We start from the raw sequence: 23,975 nt of genomic DNA, 5'->3' as shown, positions 1-23,975 counted from the left end.
ACTTTGAATAAAGTCCCAGAATACTGAATGAGAAGTAACCACCCTACGTCATGCTTTTACAGGAAAACCATCAACTATCCAGTGGACATTAAATCCACCCTTCATTATTTCCCTACAAGAGCATGACACAATGTGTCCTTATATATTTTTTCATTTCATACATACGATTATAGCACATGGTGCACTTCACACACACAGAGAGAGAGAGAGAGAGAGAGAGAGAGAGAGCGATTGTGGAGAAAGACAGATACAATGGGAGTATGCGACAGAGAGAGAGAGATAGAGAGAGAAAGGCAATGAAAAAGAAAACAAAAGAGACAAAGTGACAGAGAGAAAGAAAGAGAGGAGAGGCAGATAGACAGAGTGAAAAGTGAAAAACAGAAAGAGAATGAAAGAGAAGAAGAAAGAAAGAAAGAAGGATAGAAAGAGAGGGGCATAGAACGAGAGAAAGGAAGAGACAAAGATAGAGAAGTTCAGAAAACGGAGCAAAAGACAGAGAGAGAGAGAAAGAAGGACAGAGGGAGGGACAGAGAAACACTGAGAGAAAGACAGAGAGCATGAGGAAGAGGTAGAGAGAGACAGACAGAGACACAGACTAAGAGAGAAAAGAGAGAGAGACAGAGAGGGAAAGAAAGAAACAGATTACTAATAAATTGGAATTGAAGCGACATCCTAATTAGCAGATATTATATATATATTTTACCACACATATAATTTATCACAATATTCTCATTTTCTATTATTATTATTATTGTTATTATTATTATTATTATTATTATTATTATTATTATTAGTGAAATTCAGACTTTTGTTTAACGCTGTGGTCTGAATCAGAGTTTATTAGGTGAAAACCAGCGGTTTGAGGAATCTTCTAGTCAGGGCGTCTCTTGTTCTTTTGAAGCAGCAGACAGAAAAACGAAAGCTAAAAAAAAAAAATTAAAGTGTCACAAATGACCTTTAAGTGGCTGATATGTGCATAATGAATTAGTCCATGAAAAAGCCGAAGATATCAATGTTAAAGGGAGGAAGAGTAATTTTCATGTGGTTTTAGAAATCAGTTTAAAAAAACTTATATTTTGCCCCCCACCCCCCTCCCACACACAACCAAACAAAGTTTTCTACTTCTATATATACACTACATGGGCAAAGGTTTATGTTTAACATCCCATTCCAGGTGTTGTCCCCATTCACTGCAATAATAACCTTCACTCTTTTGAGAAGATGTTTCACTAGATTTTGTGGAGATTTGTGTACATTCGGGTGCAAGCGTGTTAGTAAAGTCCGGTACTGATGTGTAAGGTGAGGACGTCTGGGGTGCAGCGTTTACATTCATCCTAAAGGTGTTCACTAGGGTTTAGCGCTCCAAATCCAACCCATGTAAAGCAGATCTTCATGGAGCATTGTGGTGCTGGAACAGGTTTGGGTTTCCTAGCTCACGTGAAGGGTAAATGTCATGCTCCAGCATCCAAAGACCTTCTATAGAATTGTGTATGTCCAAATCTGTGGTAACAGTTTGAAGAAGAAGCACATCTGGTTGGATGAATACTTTTGCCCATATAGTGTATTTATATATTTTCAATGCTGAAAAAGCAGATAAACAATCTTATATTAAATTAAACACTTAGAGGATTGATAGCGATGTGAAGTGCTCGCATTCTCACCTATACATCAGAGACACTCATTACATCTTCGTTTATGTACACCGATAATTCATTCTCCCTATAAGGCTGGCAGTCCGTTTACTTGAAACAAAAAAACAAACGAAAAAATATATATACAAAAGTTTATCGGAGAAAGAATGCAGGGATTTTTTTTTCAAAAAAAAGAGTAAAAAACAAAAAATCCAGTGCTGTAAGGAAGAGGAAGTGGAATCCCTTGGAGATTAGAGTCCTTGTCTAGTTCTCTTTCAAAAGGAGAGTCTTTGAGAGTCACATGACCCATGACCCCAACACACACGCATATACACGTCAGACGATTCTGCATTTATATCGACGCGGCAGGTGATTATACGTGCACCGACGGCACGCTCTGGTTCAACACCTGCGCTCGCATCACCTGGACGCTGGTCATGATCTTCTTCTGATGGCCCATCAGTGTAACCCCCAGCTTCTGGATGTCACTACAAGGAAACAAGAAAAAGAATCCAAATAAGCAGAAAAACTGTCATAACTGTGTAATGTGCTATAATTAATTGCTGACCGTTGCAGCTACGTTTTTGTCATGTCATGGAAATTGCTATGATAGCTTGTAAAATCCCGCTCGGTGCGGTTAGGGATGGTTCCGTGTCTACAGCCTAAAGATCTATGAAGTTACTAAGCGCTTGAAGAACTTGAGGATGGATTTGGACTGGAATTAAAATGACCATGGCTCAGGACCACAGGCTGAATGAACAGTTCTGCATTTATGCGCACACCTCAACAATGGAACTGTAATGAATAAACATTCGGGTAGGTTCCCTTTTAAATCTGGTTCTTCTCAAGGTTTCTCGCTCATGCCATCTTTTTTTCCTTGTCACAGTCTTATAGGCACTAAACTTACACACATTTATACAACATTATAACTGCTTTATCTCTAATATCTTTTATAAAAAGCTCTCTGCAAGCATTCAACTAATGAAAGATTCGGCATAGAAACATTTGTCAGGACGCCTGAACCAGCCTAGGACACCCTGCTTCAATTCATCATCAGGGAACCACCACGACCATTCATGGAACACCATTCAAATGTCTTACTGCAGCTGAGTGTCTCATCACCGTTCTGTGCTAAAAGTCTTCTGCAGGTTTTGACGTCTTTGTTCACAAGAAAATTCAGCACCACACGCTGTTCTCTGCACACACCAACATTGTTGTCTGCCATCTTGTTTAACGGTCTCAGGGCCGGCCCTTGACATGTGCGCCGCCTATCAGGAACTAGCCACCTCATCATAGTTAGCAAATTTAACGTGTCTAGAAAGAAGAGGATGCAGACATTTGTCTTTAATCGACACTAAATCACCAAATAATTACATTTTACCAACAAGCAAAAGAATTTGATTGCAGTTCCACTCAAATAATTCACTCAAACGATTTGACTATTGGAAAGCAGTTCTGCTGCGAATTGTAACTATAGTCAAAAGGCTGTGCTGTACCACTGAGGTCATCAGAACTCATAAAACTTTTCATGGAACCTGCAGTAAACATAAGGAGACATGGCGATACTGTTGCTGTATGATTGTTTGACTATATGACTGTATGATTTATGGTCATCTCTGCACTGGACTGATCTCTGTACATGCCAGCGGTGGACAGTGAAGAAGTAAATGTAATTTGTTACTGTACTTAAGTAGCTTTTTTGCATATCTGAAAATCAAATTGACATTTGTGTGCATTACTATAAAAAACACAAGTAAAGGTAGAAGGCAAAAGCACACAAGAATTGGACAGTGAATGAGTGGAGACATTTTTGTCAACAGAAGAACTTGTGTAAGATGGAGAGAGGGAGTGAAGATGTGATCAGACTCCTTCACCACCACAGTCACACATGGAGGTAGAAGCGTAATGGTTTGGGGTTGTTTTGTAGCAGGGAAAGTTGGAGACTTATTCTGGAAAGTGAAAGGAACCAACATGGCAACCATTCCATACTTCAACTCACACCATGCAGTTCCGTCTGGACTGTGGCTCATTGGAACTGAATTCACCGTACAACAAGACGATGAGTCGAAGCGACGGATACGTCTGAGTTCTGTAAGCGCTATTTAGAGCGTAAACAGTCATCTGGAGTGATATCTATCATTGGAACGACCTGCCCAGTCACTGCACCGAAATTCTATTGAACCGCTCTGGGATAAACTGGATCACAAGAAAGAAATGTCTAGTTAAGAACATCTTTGGCGAGTTTTACAAAAGTATTTGATACTTTGTTCAGAGAAATCAACTGTCTGGATTCTAAAGTTGTGTAAAGCTTTTCTCCATTATTTTTAAAAAAGCAAATAAAGTGGAAAATCTGGAAATTTATAAATTTGTTCAGTCAAAGTTAATCTTCATAGTGTTACATTACCGAGTTTTTTGCAAAGAAACAAAAGGAACATGTCTCTCAAAAACCGTAATAGACCAGGTGCTTCCATACTATGAGCATCCGAGACTTCGATTTTTTTAATAAAAATAATTTAACTCATAATTAACTTTTTTTCTCTTGAAGTTAACAGGATTACAAAAAAAGCTTAATACAAAGAAACTGTAAAAAACTTTGTCTTGAAGACTTTGTGGAAAACAGCTTTAACTTTGCTTGTATTATTATTATTATTATTATTATTATTATTATTATTATTATAATTTTATCGATCGCATTCTCTCATCATTAATATGCAAATGTTTCCAGTCCAACTTTTATAGTTTTTTTCCTCCTATTTCTAAAACGATCTGGATGAAACTCTATGAAAACGTTTCAACACTTGTTTTCCTTTACACTTGACCTTCTTGTGAACTCCCGAAGAAATCATAAATAAATTCTCTCTGATCTTTTATCCAATAGCGGCCCTACGATTTGGCACAAACGGGAGAATTTCTCCCATCAGTTGAGGATAAAAACTAAACTGTGTTGCAATGACATCTTACACTTTATGTTCAAAAGTATTGGGGCACACCTGTGCACAAACCCCCTGTGCACAATGCCAGCTCCATGAAGATATGCTTTACATGGGTTGGATTTGGTGGAAGATCTCCTGCTATAGAACTCGGAACCCTATTAAACACCTTTGAACACTGACTGCAACCCGGATCTCCTCACCTTCTCACCTACATCACTACCTGACTTTGATATCACCCTTGTAGCTGAAATCTCATACAAATCTCCACAAAATACAGTGGAACACCTTGCCAAATGTGTCGAGGTCATCATAAGAGCAGACGGGGACAACATGTGGAATGGGACGTTTAAAAAGCACAAATCATTTTTAGGGTTAGGTGTCCACAAACTTTTGCCAATATACTGTATATAATTAATATCATAGTATTAAGTTCAAAATAATGAGATGTTTTACTTAATATATTCAAATATTATCTTATAGTAACCAGGTATTCAAGTAAAATAATGACAATCATAAAGAACATCATGTAACAACAACAATAATAATAATAATAATAATAATAATAATAATAATAATAATAATAATAACAATAACAATAATGAACTTAATTTTGTTAAAAAAGCACAATTTTATAATCAGATGTCCACAAACATAAGTGATTGTATAAGTGATCACTTGCTTATAAAGACTTGATATAATGAAAATCCCTGTTCTATAGAGGATTTATGTTTTGAAGAAGCATATAGAAGAATATTGATTTTTCCGCACACTTTAAATTGTAGAGTCGAGGAGTTTGTGGTATGTATACGTGGCGTTACGACTTACTGTTGATTCATGCTCATCACGTGACCGAGTGTGTGAAAACCTCCTGCGGCAAAGTTGTTTTTGTAGCGGCTCATCTTGATGGTGTCCAACCAGTCGTTCACCGATCTGCAGGTCGTGAAATCGGGAACGCTTCTGTTCATCAATGGGCTGTTTAGTCTGCGAGGGAGGGAAAAAAAGAACAAAAGAAAGAAAGAGAGGAGGAAAGAGGAAGAGAGAGAGACAGAGCGAGAAGTAGGCAATGAAGGAAAGCTTTGAAATGCAACCAGCTCAGGCAGAAAATCAATACAAGATGAAATGATGAAGAAGTGCAGGAGGAAAGACATGAGTGTGGATGGAAAAAAAAAAGAAAGAAGAAACGGCTGTTCTTCGGGGTTGATTAACACAGGGATGAAATCCTCTGGCGTCGCCACTTTGCTCCCCATGGCGATATGCATCGCCGACCCTTTGGCGCACGAGCAATTTATACAAAGTCCAATTGCAGGACGGCCCGGCTCGAGCGCAAACCCTCTATGAGTCTTTGGATTCGGTGCGGATCAATGTCAATATAGAACAGAGGCCCTTTTACTTAACACAGAACACATCTATTTGAGACGGGCTTATTGGAAAATGTATGCTCCCTGTCTGAGACACCAAACACCCCCCCACACAAACCCTTTTTAAGATGGGTTATTCCCAGGCTTCGAGTAGAAAAGTTTTTCTGCCACAACTTTGTGCTCCTTCAATAAGGGATCATATCTGACACAAACAGAGTGCATTTGTTGAGCAAATCCCTGCAAAGGAGAATAAAAAGCCAGTGGATCGATTGCCGGCTCTCTACCTGCACAATGTGTCCATTGACTTGAGGTTCTCTGGGTTGCGGATAAGCTTGTCCAGGACCGTGACGATTTGGCAGAACCGGGGTCGTTCGCTGCGCTCCTTCTGCCAGCAGTCCAGCATGAGCGTGTGGAGAGCAGCAGGGCAGCCCATCGGCGCCGGGAGCCTGTAGCCTTCTTCTACTGACTTTATTACCTGCACACCAGAAATATATATTCAGAGCTTATAATTTTCAAAAGACCTTCAATAAGGCAATACATATTTTAGTTCACAATTCCTATCATATAGTATTATATCGTATCGTATCGTATCGTATCGTATCGTATCGTATCGTATCGTATCGTATCGTATCATAATTAACTCCTATTCTTAACACACTTTGTTACTGCTGAACGCAGAAAAACTTTCTCTGTAAACGTTCTCTCTTTTTTTTTGCATTAATTCCAGCTTATAACAGGTTCATACAGTTTGTCATTTATAGGTGTCTGTTATTATCCTTTTTAATGTGGGAATAAACTGATTGTATCACCTACACACACAAAAACACACACTACTGATCCACAGATCCATTTTTTTATATTTTTTTCTTGTTCTTCTTCTTATTTTTATATAATATATATTTATATGAACAAAGGTCTTATATGTGCTTTTTTGATCACTGATTCCACATGTAGTCCCTATTTGCTGTTATAATAACCTCCATTTTTTGAGAAGATTATCCATCAGATTCTCTGGACGTTCATCCAGCCTTGAAGTGCCTCCAGTTTGGGGAAGAACCAAATATGGCAGGTGTCTGAATTTTTATATTACAGGTGTATATAATATATACTCTAATATATTACAGCTATACAAAAATGCAACATACAAAAAAATAAATACAGTTGATAGAAAATTAGTCATAAGGTCATTGAATTGAATTTTATCTAGCTGAATTTATATTTATATTATATGCTCTTATTAAAGATAAGTAATAAATGTACCTGAGCTTGTTTACTGTAATAAAGTATTTGTTATAATTTAATAATTTAGTTATAAGATTATGAAGCACAGCATTTATAAAGCGCCCTGCTCTTATACATATATATACATATATAAACATATATAAGGACAGATATTTACATCTCTGTTGGTGAGGTTCCAGTACGGCCGCTCTCCGTAGGACATCACCTCCCACATCACCACTCCGTAACTCCACACGTCGCTGGACGAGGAGAACTTGCGATATGCGATGGCTTCGGGGGCTGTCCAGCGGATCGGGATCTTCCCACCCTGCCGTGTTTCATTTGATAATAGAAATGGAATGTAATAATAATCAGTTTCAGGTTACATTTCTAATTAGGGAACGATGAACAGATTCATAATATGTTATAATGCATTTATGAGGCATTATTATAATGCATTAGTTTTTTTATATTGTGTTATGCATTTGTCCGTACGATATACTACATATAGTGTACATAACACATTATAAAATTAAAGATGATGTTTGAATAGAGCATTGAATAGTGTCTGAAGTCTTTTCTACTGGTGATATAATGCATTATAACCTTTAATACTCTTACTTATAAATAATAAGCATTGTCATAACATGGAAAGTTTTATAATAATGTCTATAGTGCCTCATGAGGTACCTCAGTGTATGCAGTACCACCATAAAAGTATTGCAGTATTCCTACATTATAATGAGCCATGCATGAAATGTAACATCGCATTATAAACCGATTATGATGCTTTATAAATACCCTATGCTTTATTGACAATGGCACTCACAGAGGTTGTGTAAGCTGCGTCCGGGTCATCCTCCAGAACCCTCGACAGGCCAAAGTCTGATACCTTGCAAACCAGATTGCTGTTGACCAGGATGTTCCTCGCTGCCAGGTCCCGGTGAACGTAGCCGAGATCCGACAGATACGTCATTCCGGCAGCGATGCCTCTGAGGATCCCGACCAGCTGAATGATGGTGAACTGACCATCGTGTCTCTGTGAGGACAGATATATGACGAAGTGTCATGAAACCATCCCTCCTGGTCCTGTTTCTTCACCATTCCTCAGGCTGTGTCTTTAATTTACAGTCCTGCCATGTTTCTTCTACTCAGTGTCTCTCATGTGTCCTGAATTCCTAGTTCCTATATCTTGGTATCTAATTCCTTTTCCTTCTTTTCAATTAGACCCTTTCCACATGAATTTATTTTCCTTAAAAAACTGCCCCAACTGCCCCGATTTGTGTCAGTGGGAGCAGATGGTATCATGGCTACATTCTGGCATGATGTGGATAAATTGGTTAGCTAAGAAAGGTCTATTTTTCATCGATATTAACTGTTACATGTTACATGCAACCCAATTATCCGTTACTAATTGGATTGAAAAACCTTCATGTAAACACCTCAAGCGATCCAAATGAGCTCAAATTGAAACAGCCAAACTCTTAAATCCGCTTTTCTTTTTCCAAAATATCTTGTGTACATGTGCAGTGCACAGTCTCTCTGAAAAAAATAGCTGAATGCATACACTGTATGAACGAATAATTTTTTGGCACCTTGCTATAAGACATGTTTTAGTCCTGATTTACTGTTGGAATAATCACTCTTCTGGGAAAATGTTCCACAAAAATGTGTGGAGATTTGTGTGGAGCAGATTTAGGTCTCCTTGATCAAGTGAAGAAAGAATTTTATACTACAGCATCTAAAGTTGTTCTTTACAATTGCGTATTTCCAACTTTGTGGTAACAGATTGTGAAAGAACCACAAATAGCTGGAAAATCAGGTGTCCCAATACCTTTGTCCTGATGTTGTACCTATTATCATGCTCTCTAAATGACATCTTGTAAACCACTGGTAGAGCTTCAGTTACTCATGTTTCACAAATCCAGCCCTGGGTCCTACTTATCAGAGCTCAGGATTGAGGCTGTATTTCTGGATCAGGTTATAATTGGACTTTTCGTGGCAGTGTGGTGGATTTGGATTCCGATCACATGGCCGAACGGTGACATTTTCCACTCTGTACAGTACTTTGTACTTTTTAAATGTTACGTTCTTTTTTGCACGTGTCTCAAACATAATTAATATAAAATAAAATCAAGTGTAGAAATTAACAAACGAAGAAAAATGGAGGAGTTGTAAAGATTTCATTCTGACTGAGGTTTTAAGGTTTTATTCATGTTTAGGCAGACTGTTATTTATTTCTTTATTTGTTTATTTATTTATTTATTTATTTATTTATTTATTTATTTATTTATTTATTTATTCAAACTGACCAAAAAGAAAAGAAAAGAAAGGAATTGCAGTAACATGAACATATTATTTATATTATTTATATTTATATTTATTTTTAAAGTAAATATGAAAGATTACACACCCTTAGGAATGAATCCAGAGAGCCGTTCTCCATGTACTCAGTAATGATCATTACTGGTTTACCTGGGACAGAGAGATGGATGGACAAATAGACAGACAGACAGACAGACAGACAGACAGACAGACAGATATACAGACAGAGAATAGATAAACAGACAGACAGATAGATAGACAGACAAACAGCAGGATAGATAGATAGATAGATAGATAGATAGATAGATAGATAGATAGATAGATAGATAGATAGATAGATAGATAGATAGATAGATAGATAGACATACAGACAGAGAAATAAATAAACAGACAGACAGACAGACAGACAGACAGATAAACAGACAGACAAACAGCAAGATAGATAGATATACAGACATACAGACACAGAAATAGATAAACAGACAGACAGATAGGTAGATAGATATATATACAGACAGAAAATAGATAAACAGACAGACAGACAAACAGCAAAATAGATAGACAGACATACAGACCGAGAAATAGATAAACAGACAGACAGACAGACAGACAGACAGACAGAAATATATATATAGGTAACTACATCACAGATTATTAAACAATCCAAAAAGTAAAGTGCTTCATTAAAACTTTTTTGAATAATACAAATAAGCACGTACAGTAAACAAAAAACTATCATAGTATAATTATGTGAGCATATACAACTTATATACACACCTTCTGAGTAAATAATACATTTTTCGTCGCAGTGTTTCTTAAATGGACCAATAATTGTTCATTTTATGTGCTTTTCTAAAACAAAAAACAACAACCATGTCTGTGTTTGTCATTCAGCCGTTCGGGAATTTAACAAAATTCGCCCTTTGAACTGTTTTTAATTTTTACATTGAGCCCTAATTAAAGTCTGTTCATGTTCATAGGCCTACATTAAAACTACATTACGGCTTTCTGTCAACTAACATAAACCTGTCAGGCTTAGAACGATTACATGTGTTGTGTGGTGAGGTGACCTTGACCTAGACGAAGGTCATGACTCGAACTGTGACTCCAAATGCAAGAACATGGTTGATTATGTCATGTTTATTATAGTGTAGGCTTTATGTAGGCTTATGAACACTAGTCTTAGTTTAAATAAGCAGATGAGTGCTGAAATGTGCTGGAGATTAGATCACAAGTCAAGTTTCATGGCTGGAAAGCTTACTTCGAGTCACCACTCCCTCTAGACGGATGACGTTGGGATGGTCAAACTGGGCCATGATGCTGGCTTCGCTCAGGAAATCTCGCCTCTGTTTCTCAGTGTAGCCGACCTTCAGAGTCTTCAGGGCCACAGGGACGTCCCGCTTCCCAGGCAGCTTCATCCGGCCGTAACACACTTCCCCGAACTCTCCTACAGCACAGAGAGATGCACTGCTCTACTTTCAGTCCACACATTACAGTGTATATGATCCAAGAATGTCAGGATTGTTTACAAGGGCTACAATTTTATATATTTTTTACAATTACATTTAACAAATAAACAAATAAATACATGCATATAAACATTTTAATGGGACACCTGACTTTTCCACCCAAATGCGGTTCTTCCTCAAACTCCACAAAGTTGGAGGCACAATTGTATAAGACATTTTTGGATAAACCAGGTACCATGAAGATCTGCTTTACATGGGTTGGAATGGAAGATCTCCTGCTATAGAACTCTAAACCCTACTAAACACCTTTGGGATGAATGTGGGATAAACATTAGTACCTGACTTTACTAAGCCCCATGTGGCTGAATGAATCTCCACAAATCTCCACAAGCACATTACAAAATGGGAACATCTTCCCAGAAGAGTGGAGGTTAGGGACTAAATGTGGAATGAGATGTTCAAAAAGTACACATATCTAATGGTCAGGTGTCCACAAACCTTTGCCCATATAGTGTATATGGCCTGCGAATGATTAGCCAAGCAGATGGAAAAAAAAGAAAAGAAATTTACCTCAAACGTATTCATCTATCGATATTGTTGGTAATGATAAAACAATCAACCATGTCATCTAGTGGAACATCCTCCCAGAAGTGTGAAGGTCATTATAACAGCAAATGGAGACTAAATTGAATGTTTAATAAAATCTCATGATCAGGTATCTACAAACTTTTGTCCATATATTATACCTACAATGGTAAAAAAAAAAAAAAAAAAAACTTGTACTGAGTAAAAGTGTTAATTTTCAGTAAAAAAAAGAAAAGTGGTTCTCTTGTCTGGACGTCTGGACGTCTGGACGTTTTACCTGAACATATCAAATCAAAACCTGTACTATACACCAGGACTTGTTAGCAGGATATCTGAGAAAAATTCGGCAATATCCATCTCGTAACGTTTGTGATTAGCGCATTAGCATTCATCACACACCCAGATGATCGAGAAAATGCTAATCCAAACGTCAGTATTCTCAGAGGCTGCGCTATGAGAACATACCAGAACCAATAATTTTCTCGATCTTGATCCGGGAAGCTTCAATTTCTCTGGCGAACTCGTGGACGGCCTGGCATGGGTCCTCGTACGTGTGCGGATCAATATAAAATCTGGCTTCTGGAAATGATACTAGAATAAACAGAATTAGCATTTGGTCACATATTGCAGGATGAACGCGCCGTTTCAATCACAGTAATAATCACTGGAGCATCCGGGGAGCAGCCGGGGCCTGGATATTGGCCTCACAACCCAAAATGCTTTGAAATCTTTTGATTTATTAAAATATTTATTTATTTGTTTATTATTTGCTGTACCATGGCCGTTCTGGTAATGCATCTTTTCCTCATCTGAATCCTGGAAAGCCTTGCTGTAGCCACAGTGTCTGGAGATAAAAGGTGAAGAAGATTTTTTCTTTAAGAAGACAGGAATCATAGTGATGATTTGACAAGGATCAAACTTCTGTGCTGCGTTTATGACACGTGAAAATCTAATTAGTTTCTCGCTTCTTGTGCTGATTGTGTGCTAAAATTGCTTGAGAAAGTGATTCATTCCTGATACGTTCCTGTGGTTTAAAATGTGACTCAAACGCATCATATTTAGTTTTATTTAACATCAACATTCATCCTGAGAGGTTTTATTTATTCTTAATTATTATCCTAACACTTAGTTCATTAGACTGAGGTTGCTGTGATGTCACAAAAAGAGATCATATGTCAGACATAAAACGCAAGATTTTAACTGAAAGGTTGAAATTTTTCAATTGAAATAATGAGATTTTAGCTAGCAATTTCAAGAAAAATCTAATAAATTAATATTAATATAATAAATAAATTAATATAAATTAATAAAACGTGCATTATGTTTTAAAAAAGAATGACCTATTTGGTTAAGATAACATCACAACTGAAACAAAATGAATAAAATAAATAACAAATAAAAAGTAAAAAAATAACAGCATATTGAAATAAAAATTTAAATAAATAACATAAATAGGGAATATAATAAAATATAAAAATAAAATTAAATACACAAATGAAATAAAATAAAAAGATGGTTTTATGTCTCGGAAAAATGAAAAAAGTAGCTAAAAAAACAGCACATTAAAATAAAAAATAAAATATATAACAAATTAATAGTAAATATAATGAACTATAAAAAAATAGAATACAAAAAGGAAATAAAATACAAAGACAGTTTTATGTTTTAGAAAAAAAGAAAACATTTGCTAAAAATAACAGCATATTAAAATATTAAATAAATTAAATTACAAAAGAACAAAAATTGTAAAATTAATATGTTTTAATAGAAATGATAAATTTTTTAATTAAAAAGTGAGCTCCAGTGATGTACACTATATACTCAAAGGTATTGGGACACCTGACTTTTCTAGCCATGTGTGGTTTTTACCCAAACTGGACATCTTTGAATGCATAAGATAAAAAAAATTATTCACTTGAACTAGGAGACCCAAACCTGTCCCAGCATGACAGTGTCTATTTACACAAAACCAGCTCTATGAAGATCTGGTTTACATGGGTTGGAGTCAAAGATCTCCTGCTATAGAGCGCCACCCTTACTGAACACATTTGGGATGAATGGGAATGACTGCACCCCCAGGAACCTCCTCACCTTCTCACCTACATCAGTACTTTACTTTACTAGCACCCTTGTGTCTGAATGAAATCTTACACATATCCAGAAAATCTAGTGGAACATCTATTCAGCAGAGTGGAGGTTATTATAACAGCAAATGGGGCTCGAAATATGGAATAGGAAGTTAAAAAACCACAAATCAATTTTATGCTCCACAGGTGTCCACAAACTTTTGCCCATATAGTGCATAATAAAATAAAATAGTATTAATTACATTATATTATATATTATATTAAAAATAAACCCAAATAAAATAATGTAATAATAATAATATTAATAATAATAATAATATTAATAATAATAATAATAATAATAATAATAACATTAATTATAATAATCCTAAATTTTTATACATTAGAATAATGCCTGATATTAGCAAGAAATCTAATTGTTAAACCAAAATGATGCAATATTTTATTTAGATGAAGGAAATTATGTATTATTTTACTAATAACACGCTTTTGAATTGTAATAATGACCTGATCTAATGGTGTATTGATGTAATAACTCAAATTTTTATGTTGACATTAAAAGATATGTGGAAATATTGAGTTATGAATTCGAAATAATGTTACTTGTATTAACGGGAAAACTAAACATAGTATCATCGTATCTTCGGCGACCCGAAGTAGCGAGATGTTTCATTTTAGATATACTATTTTGAAAAGTTTTAAGTCTAAATAACAGCACATTATTTCAACACTTTATTAATTCTGGATACAGGATGAAAAAGGGAGACAATTCAAAGTACTCCTCTTGCCGTTTTCTGCAGATGATAAGCGCCAGGAAGGTGATGAGCCCCGAGACTAGAGCCATGGAGATCCAGATAATCGTCACAGTGTTGTAACGTAAAGGGGCTGGAAGAAGACAGAAGTAAAAAGTCATGCAAATACTGAGACATATACTTCATATACCTTTTATATGTAATATATGGAGAAAAGTCTTAGAACACCTGACTTTTCAGCAACATGTGGTTCTTTCCCAAACTGTTACCAAAAAACTGGAGACATGCAATTGTATAGGATGTCTTTGGATAGAGTAGTATTGAAATCTTTTCTATACTTGAACTAGGAAACATCAAACCTGCTCAATGTAGATATGCCTTTTTATGGGTTGGAGTGAAAGATTTCCTCACATTTTGGAATGAATGTAAATTTACTGCACCCCAGGCCTCCTCACATCACCTACATCAGTACCTGACTTTACTAACACCTAACCTTGTGGGTGAATGAGCACAAATCTCTACAAGCACACTCCAAAATCTAGTGGAACATCTTCCCAGAAGAGTGGAGGTTACAGGCAACAGGGGACTGAATGTGGAATGAGATGTTTAAAAAGCACACAAATCTCATCACCAGGTGTCCACAAACTTTTGCCATATGGTGTATATGGTATGCAAATTATTAGTCAAGCAGGTCATTTTTTAAAAACCAATGAATTCACCCTCAAACTCATTCATCTGTCAATCATTCTTTATCTCACACAGATGAAACGATGTTCCATGGCGTTAAACCTCCCGAGAACACACACACACACACATACACACACACACACCTTTTTTAAAGGGTCAATTACATCAGATATCTGTTATGACCCACCAATAACCAAAGCGATTATAAGAGCACACTCGGGATTCTGTGCAAGGTGACCCGGTAATAAAATCATGATCAATCCCCTGTGAATGCTCACTTCCTCAAAAACGTTCTGTCCAACACGATGACTTATTGATGGCCCCTAAGTTGGTGAATCAGGACACCATTGGAATCCAGAAAAACTGTAGCACTGTAATAAATCGATGTTTTTACAATACCATTTCCTTTTAGTGCGTTCAGCGCCAGAAAGCTTGCTGCTCATTGGATCGTTGAGAAAATGTATTTAGCATCGTGGCTAATGGGGTTTTATTATAATAATTCTATGACGTTCAGTTCTTCAGCAGGGCTTCATGTTGTATTCTTTTATACTGTATTCTAATCAGTCGTGTTGTCTTCTGTTGTAAGTGAGGGAATATACAACATAGGGATGAAAATATTCAACATAGAGGCTAGCAAATGCCTGATGATAAATGAAAGTGAATTCAAACCAACACCTCACACCGTGGATTATGTGTGGAAAATGCGAAAATGCATCTTCACTAATAATGAAGGTGTGAATTTCTCAGGCTGAACCACTTGCAAAAATACTCCATGTAGCTCATTAAGGTCATTAAAAAAACGTTTACGACACTGTAGCTGTTTCATTCTGTATGGAACTGGAACTGTAGGGTACTACATGACATGTAGAAAAGGATATAATAGGATTTAGAATGCGTTCAATTCTATTCCAATCTATTTTTCTGATTGCATTTCATATTACGTCATTACATTCTTGCATACTGTATTTTTGAAATTCTATGCAATTATTTCTAATTAATTCTATTGGATTGTGTTGTGTTTGTTATTTTTGTCACATGTACACTGCAGCATAGTGATATTCTTACTTCGCATATACCGGCGATTTTAGAAAGCTGTGGTCAGCCATGATACATCCCTCCTGGAGCACACAGGGTTAAGGGCATTGCTCAGGGGCCCCAAGAGTGGTTGCTTGGTGATACCAGGCTTTAAACCCCTGACCTTCTGATTAGTAACCCAGAGCCTTAGACGCTAAACTTCACCTCCCCATCACAATCACAATCACAATCCACGATTAACAATGATCAGTGTATAATAGAATTTTTCCGATCAACTGTTCTATTTTCGATTACATTCTTGCCTTCTGTATTCTACTTCTTGGAATTCCATTGAATAACCTTCTATGGTAATTTATTCTATTGTGTTGTGTTGTGTTGTGTTGTCTAGTACTCTGTTTAATTCTATTACTTTGTATTTTGCTTAATTGTGAAATATTCACTGAATAAAATTGGAATGGCAGATGATTCTATAATAATATTCGTGGTGTTGAAGGTGGAGCTGGAGGTAGCAGTGATGAGGACGAACAGGATTCAAAATTTGCTTATTAGAGGTACAGTGCAGGTAGGACCTTTTGGTGCGATTGAGATGGTTTGGTCATGTGTAATGGAGAGACATGGGGTATATTGGCAAAAGAATGGAGGAGAAGAGGTAGGCCAAGGACGATATTGATGGATGTGTTGACATGCAGGGGGTTGATTTGAAAGAGGCAGCTGTAGAGGACAGGGTGGTATGGAGACAGATGATGCCATGTGGAGACCCCCAACGTCTCAATAAGAGATGACTGCAATTTTATTTGTGCCTATTTGATAAAATTGTGTCATGTTCTCACCTGCTTTTCCAGTCTGGATCTCCACAGAGGGGCTGAAGCGCCCACAGCCAGCCGAGGTTCTGGCCCTGATCTGAAAGATGTAGCTGGTGCCAGGTTTGAGCCCAGACACTTTTGCGCTTGTTGTCTTCGACTTCAGGGTGGAATAGCTCTGCTGCTCTTTGTCCTGTGGGAAAATCCCAGACAGATTCCTTGAACTTTCCCCGCCTGATATATCCAGAGATTATGCTGCCTGATCAAACTTTTAAAGTTTGATGAGCCATCTAATTGGCCATGATGCTAATGAAGATCCTAGTTGAAAACCAGGACACAGAATCTTCCATATATTAGGATCTGAGGCCAGTGTCAGGCTTTTACCTTGAAAAACTTTTCAACCTCATAAGCAGCCGTATGCAAATCTCATTTGCTCTCCGGATGGTGCCGACCACTGTTTGCTAATTCCCCCACACAGCTGAGATCCCTCTTGGCCCATTAGGCGGCAAAGCTCCCGGCTCGCTCGGCAATTAACGGCTCCCTGGCGCTTGGCATGGCCCACACTGTTTGCCGTTCATTGTCACTTTCAATAATCAGACTAAATCGTGACAAACCGCCACTGGTTGGTAATTTTCATTCAATTAAATGGAGATGCCATCGAGCCATGTGATTGAATTGCGCGATCTGTGGCCAACCAAGCCCCATAAACAAACGTGACCCTTCTCTAATGGTTCGCTCCGATCACTTTGTGTTCAGTGAAAGCCACATTGTTTTATTCAAATCGCATCTGATATAAATATGAGCATCCCTGCTGTCATGCAGACATTAAATACAATGTTTACCTCTTATTTATTTATATTTTCATACAAATAACCTCACAACACAACATATTTTACATGAAGGTTTGTCCCACCTTTTCATAATATTTAATATCATACTCCAGGATTACTCCATTGGGCTGCTCAGGTTCATGCCACATGAGGGTGATGCTGTTTGTGCTGGCATTCTCTTGACGTATCGCCATCACCTGAGAGGGAGCTGGAAAAAAAGATGTCATATTCAAAACTTTTCTTTTTGGAATTCTGCATTATTACATGATTGAAATATGTGTGGATGACTTTAATACTGGATTCACCAAAGTAACTTTAGGTTCTTTAAGCTTTTCAAGCTCTTCGTATCTGTACTTTAATGAAGTGTTTCCATTTGGGGAGACTTTTACTTTAACTGCACTACATTTCTACTACAAATATTTGACTTTTTACTCAACTACATTTTGTAAAATCAGTCATTACTTTTTATTTATGAGGATAAAAACGTAACTGGTGAAACACGCAACGAGTCACCAATCAGGGTCGAGCGCATGCTCTGTTTTAAACCTGTTCTGATCGGCGCTTGGTGTATCTACTGATCACCAACATACAGTTCAGCATCAGTTCAACATCAAGCAGAACATTTAGAGAGGAATAAATGATGAAGAAACTCCAGATTCGAACTCGCCACAACACACGTGACCTCATTTACACGTTTTTTTTTTTAAGTAGTTGAAAAGGTTTTGGGCTCATGATCATTGTAATACAAATCAATCAGTGTTTGAGTCATTAATATCATTCTATTAATAGATCAGTGTGCTGAGAGTCACATTCGAGTCTTTTCACATAAACTGAGTTGATTAAGTAAAGAGTCTTGTGATAAAAATGATAATAGGAACATTATAGTCATAATCACAGTACTTTGGATACTTAAGTACATTTGAAGGCAATTTGTACTTTTACTCAAGTGAAAGTTTAAAGGGACACTTTTACTGGAGTCACATTTTACCGACTGGATCTACTTTACCTCAATTACATGCTTTGTGTACTTCCACCACTGCTCTTTAATTGTTCTTAAAATGTTTCTATAGCGTGTGCAAGACGTTTGGTAGCTTCTGAAGGGGTTATAATAGGAACCCTCTCTGGTTTTCATTTTATTTTTTACTAGGAACCATCTCTGTTTCCTAGCAGAACTATTTAGGAAGCAAAACCCTTAAGACTCATAAGATCACTTACATTTATGACATTTGGCAGACCCCCTTGTAAACGACTTACAATTATATTATTTATACAATTAAGATTTTAAAGGATAAGGGCCTTGCTCAAGGGCCCAGCAGTGACATAGTTGTTGTAGCTGGGATGTGAACTCGTGACCTTTTATCAGAAGTCAGATCCAATTCCCTACATTTATTCCCTACCACAAGCTTAAAGAACTTTTTCCTCTGGAAACTGGCAAGCAGACAACCTCAGAATTTGCTGATGCAAGTTGAAGCAAGTACTCCAACCTCAAAACTGTGATAAATAAAGCTTTGTTGGCTTTTACACAAAATATATAATATGTCCCACATAGTAAAAGTCTCCTACCTGCCTGATTTGTCATAATGTTGACTGTGGCATAAGGCGGCGAAACCTTGCTCAAGTGCGATACCCCATTCATCACCAGGATGCGGAAGGTGTAGTTAGTGTGTGCCACCAGGTTGATCACGTTCACCCATGGCTCCGTCAGTCCCTTCTGCTGGGGGATGAACCTGATTGAGCTGACTCCTATTCGTGACACCATTCCATTTACACCTAAAGCTCCTCCACTGCCAGTTGCTCCTCCACCGGGGCTTCCTTGGGCTCCAACAGCAGCTCCTAATATCCCATTGACAAAGGTTCCTCCGACATTGCAGTTCTCACATTGCTCTCCAGGCTTTACGCATTTTTGGCACTGAACGTCATAGATGATATCAGCACGGCCACCCGTGTCCAAAGGGGAACCCCATTCCAGGTTAACGGTGGTTCCGTTTACAGACGAAATGACATTGATAGGTGCAGACGGAGGTCCTGTTGGGACACAATAGCCATCATTTAATGATTTGCGAAAGGGTTGAGGTAGTAAAGTATCAGACTTGCAAATCAAACGCCTGGTCTTTTAGAGTTCATAAGGATATTACATTAGGTATTTTTTTTACTCTTTTGATATCATTGATGCTTACACTTAATTCAAAACTTCACTTAAAATGAATCTCCTATAGGTTACACTTCAACATACTTGTGCAAGGAGCACTAGGAGGGTCAGTAGATGTTCGGTAGTAGTTGGTGTCGCAAGGGCAATTGAGAGCAGCCCTGGTCTCTGAGTGGCTATGGAGAGGACATTTTCCACAAAGCTGGCCTCCAGCAACAGGTTTGTAGAAGCCCACTTCACAGGCTGAAAGGACATGAAAAATATGACAAAGATCATGTTACACCAAACTAATGTTGTGGAAATTGTGTACAAATTTAATCAAACAAGGGTGGGGTGGATTTTCAACTCCAGGTCCCTGATCCTATCCTGACCTGAGTGAAGGGGGTACATTTTGCATGTGCTTTTTGTGTCTTTGAGGGTTTCATCTAGGTTCTCTTGTTTCCCCTCACTGTAAATTTCCCCTCACTGTTAATAAGTGTGCATGAAATCTAGAATACATCTGACTTATTTCCAGAAAATGCTCTGTATTCATCGCAATCCTTTGCACGACATGACGAATAAAATAAAGGTACCCGTGCTCCTCACCTCACTTTAAAAACTTGCTCTCATTACCTTTAAAATCTACACTCCTGTGCAAGATAAATGGCCGAGTCCAAAATGACAAATATAACATTTATTGCATTTGGCAGAGACCTTTATCCAGAGCGACTTACAATTATCTTATTTATACACTGAACAGTTGAAAGGTTATAAGACTTTAGAGGCACACTTTAGCTGCCTGATGGTGCTGGATTTGACCTCACAAGCTTCAGATCAGAAGTCCAACATCTTAACCATTGAGTTAACCCTCCCATAATATACAGCATTCAATAGTCTTAGAAAATCATTGGTCAGAAAATGAGCAAAAATTAAACCAAGGCACACCTGAGACTCTCCCGTGCCACCATTTAATCAGTTATGGATACAAGGAAGGCATGCTTCAAGACGTGTCTTTGTTCTGGCACTGAGGTTCTGGAATTAATTTCCAGTTGATGCCCTAGCAGCTAAGGCAGCTGTTACTAATCCAGACTAAGACAGCTACACTAATCCAGATAAACTTTTAAATGGCGCTTTTGTCTAGAAAACGCTACACGCTTTTAACTGTTTCCCAAAAGTTGCTCGTCCACACTGAAACGTCTGAAAACACTTACATCCCTGTAATGCGTTTGAGCAAAACATAAGACACTTTGACCCGCATCGTTTCCGTCTGACGTTTATTTACTTTCCGGCTCTTAGAAATGTCGCGGCAATGTTAAGGAAAAGCCGTCATGTGACTAAAAAAGTGTCATCGTTTTCAAAATTCACCTCCATCGTTACAGTTTATACTCTGACGCAAAAACATAATTTCCAAATGTATAAAATTGGCCAAAACAAGGAATATGCATTTTCAAATGAAAACGTATTAGTATGGACATACAAGACCAAAGTCTAAACACCTCATTCTTCCAGAATAACTTAAATTAGTATTTCTTAATCCAAACATTTTTTATTCCCTATTCATATTTTCTCAAAAAAAAAGTTTGTTACCTGATTATTTCCTTAATTTTTGATCCAATGAACCAGAATCAGAATGTATTTATTGATTGAGACCTCAAGGCAGTTTTACCGTAAATGCTATAAATATAAATGTACTGTGGCAATTTTATGGGAGTAAAGTGTTTAAGGAAAAAGCAAAAAAATGAGAAATCCACTTGTATTCAAAGATAAATTCATGATTAATAATAAAATGTTTAATCAAAAAAGTTATTTTGAGCTTGAGATTGTGGGATTTCTAGTGTCTCTACTTTTGCGAAACAAGAACAAGGAGTTCATCCAGATAGTCAAAAAAACAAAAAACAAAAAACTTTATGATGCTAGGTGGACCTGTTTTAAATGTAATATTTTTATACATTATATATTTATTCATAGTTTAATTTTTAAATATTCTATTTCTATTTAAATGATGGACATGTCGTTGTATGAATGTGTGTGACAAATAAAATGTGATTTGATTTGATTATATGCAGATCAAGTTTAACAACAGACGTCACAAAGCAGAAGTAAATCGAATCAACATTTTGGATTCATGAAATTAATGTTAAAAATTAAAAAAATTAATCACATTTATAAATTAATTAAACAAAAATATAAATGTACATATATATTTCTTTGTGAATAATGCACAGAAGTGCAGGATTGAATGCTTTAGTAACTAGTAACTGTGTAAAGGTATAATTCCTGCTCAGTTCAGTTTTATTTGTAGATCAGTTTCAGGTAAATCCTGAAGCTGGAGGTATTTCTGGTTGTTGACCCACCAGTCCCTAAACTGTCCAAACAAGAGTTGAGATATTTGCTGCACATAAGCACCACAGCACTGTAGTCAGCCCTGCAGTTTGGCATGTGTAATGAGATTGTAGCTGCAGACAGACCGAGCATACCGATAAAAGAAAAAGAGAGACATAAATGAAGACACATGAATTAGCAATTGAAGCATTTTTCCGCTCTCTGGAAACAATCCTCTGCCCAGGGAACCTACAAGAATTCCTGATTGCGATGTTTCGTCGCTCTCTGGTTTCTTTATTCGTTTTATCCCAATAATCTCCTGCATACTATGATGTTTTTGTTCTTTGTGAGTGTAAACGCAGGCCACGATAAGCATCGAGTGTGGACCCTTCTCACGCTTTTGAAGTTCAGAAGTTCAGCACCACAAATCAGATGACACGCTTGCAAACAGCAACACGCTCCAAAACAGCCTGGATGGAGTGTAAGACTGTTGTAAGATCTCTTGCAGATAAATTGAACATGGACACAGTAAACTCACAGCCAGTCAGCATTCCCTTTTAGACCTACTGATGGAACAGAGCTTCTTTAGTGAAGACTCATTTGGCTCCTCTGTAGAAAGAAGTGTTTACAGGTATCTGGTTTTCTCCAGAGATACAATTTAGAACTAAGTAGAAACAGTTCAATCTAGACTCCAATCAAGGTATAGAAACATTTTAGCAACAATCAAGAGAAACAAGAGGCACCTGAGCAAATTTTTAAGCTTTGTTGCAAAGGGTCTGAATACTTATGTACATGTGATTTTTAAGTTTTTCCATTTTCGTACATTTACAGACATTTTGTTTTAACTTTGTCATTATGGAGTACTGAGTGTAGATTGGTGAAAAAAAACAATGAATTGAAACAATTGTAGTATCTGTCTGTCTGTCTGTCTGTCTGTCTGTCTGTCTGTCTGTCTGTCGATCTACACACACACACACATGTAATATTTGGTCATTTTTCATATATTAAATGCACAGTAAATGTATGTATTTAGCCTTGAATGGCCAGTTCAGCTTGGAGGGTATACTCACTTTGTATTGGGCTTGAGTCTTACTTCTGTCTCTCTTTTCTCCGTATCGGCATATCGTTTGGTTTGTCAGCACCTGTCAGTGGAACGCACCCACTGCAGGGGGGATTTGCATCACTATGAATTTTAATGAATATTTACAGCCATCGTGTGTTGACCTTGATATTTTTACTATTGATATAAATGAATAAATGGTTGGAAATTTTTTTTCTTTTCTTCCACATACTTGACAACTACAGCATTAACTATGCATGGGATCTCTAAAAACTCTGTGTGTACTCCAAGATTCGGTAACAAAACCAAACTCCAAAAACTGCTCTTTGGGGATTTCTCGACTTTAATGATAGTTTTTGCGAATGCTGCCCTGTAATAAAGTCACATGCAATACAGGGTATGGCTTAGTGAAGCTCAGTCAAGGTTGTCTTTGCAAAATGGTTCACCCCCGTGGACTGAGGCGTGGACCACATCCAATTTCAACACCACGGTCTCGCGCTTACAAATTTAAGAGTTTTTAAAAGTTACAAGTTGAGGTGGTCCAGGGTCACAACTGGACATCTGCCATAAACATTGTTTGGGTTATTCGATATGCATATATATTTTCTCTGAGAAATTGTGATTTTCAGATCAACAATTGGATCATCTTTGATTTTAGTAGAAGACTGTTGAGGATGGAGCCACCAGAAAGAAGGAAAAGAGGAAGGGCAAGGAGGAGGTTCATGAATGTGGCAGATGTAGAGGACAGGGTAGAT

The 23,975-nt window shown here is 37.2% G+C and overlaps 1 protein-coding gene across 4 annotated transcripts in view; it reads right to left on the bottom strand.

The window, feature by feature from the left end:
* Nucleotides 1-525: 525 nt before the first annotated feature.
* epha8 (eph receptor A8) overlaps nt 526-23,975 on the bottom strand; it is a 79,601-nt gene continuing 56,151 nt past the window's right edge. For 2 of the 4 annotated variants that reach the window (XM_046875239.1, XM_046875242.1), the window contains 14 exons: nt 19,947-20,102; nt 19,277-19,738; nt 17,797-17,921; nt 16,914-17,076; nt 14,359-14,494; nt 12,299-12,366; nt 11,988-12,113; nt 10,730-10,915; nt 9,557-9,618; nt 7,973-8,182; nt 7,322-7,471; nt 6,207-6,397; nt 5,390-5,545; nt 526-2,119 (listed from right to left, as the gene is read on the bottom strand). In XM_046875239.1, the coding sequence (XP_046731195.1) occupies nt 2,005-2,119; nt 5,390-5,545; nt 6,207-6,397; nt 7,322-7,471; nt 7,973-8,182; nt 9,557-9,618; nt 10,730-10,915; nt 11,988-12,113; nt 12,299-12,366; nt 14,359-14,494; nt 16,914-17,076; nt 17,797-17,921; nt 19,277-19,738; nt 19,947-20,102 (2,306 nt within the window). In that variant the 3' untranslated portion in view covers nt 526-2,004. The remainder of the gene's footprint in view (nt 2,120-5,389; nt 5,546-6,206; nt 6,398-7,321; nt 7,472-7,972; nt 8,183-9,556; nt 9,619-10,729; nt 10,916-11,987; nt 12,114-12,298; nt 12,367-14,358; nt 14,495-16,913; nt 17,077-17,796; nt 17,922-19,276; nt 19,739-19,946; nt 20,103-23,975) is intronic. The other 2 variants (XM_046875240.1, XM_046875241.1) reach the window with 2 other exon arrangements.

This window comes from Silurus meridionalis, chromosome 19, assembly GCF_014805685.1.
Source record: "Silurus meridionalis isolate SWU-2019-XX chromosome 19, ASM1480568v1, whole genome shotgun sequence".
In the NCBI taxonomy this organism is placed as follows: Eukaryota; Metazoa; Chordata; class Actinopteri; order Siluriformes; family Siluridae; genus Silurus; species Silurus meridionalis.
Note: the sequence above shows the minus strand (reverse complement) of the source record. Positions and strands in the feature narration are given on the sequence as shown.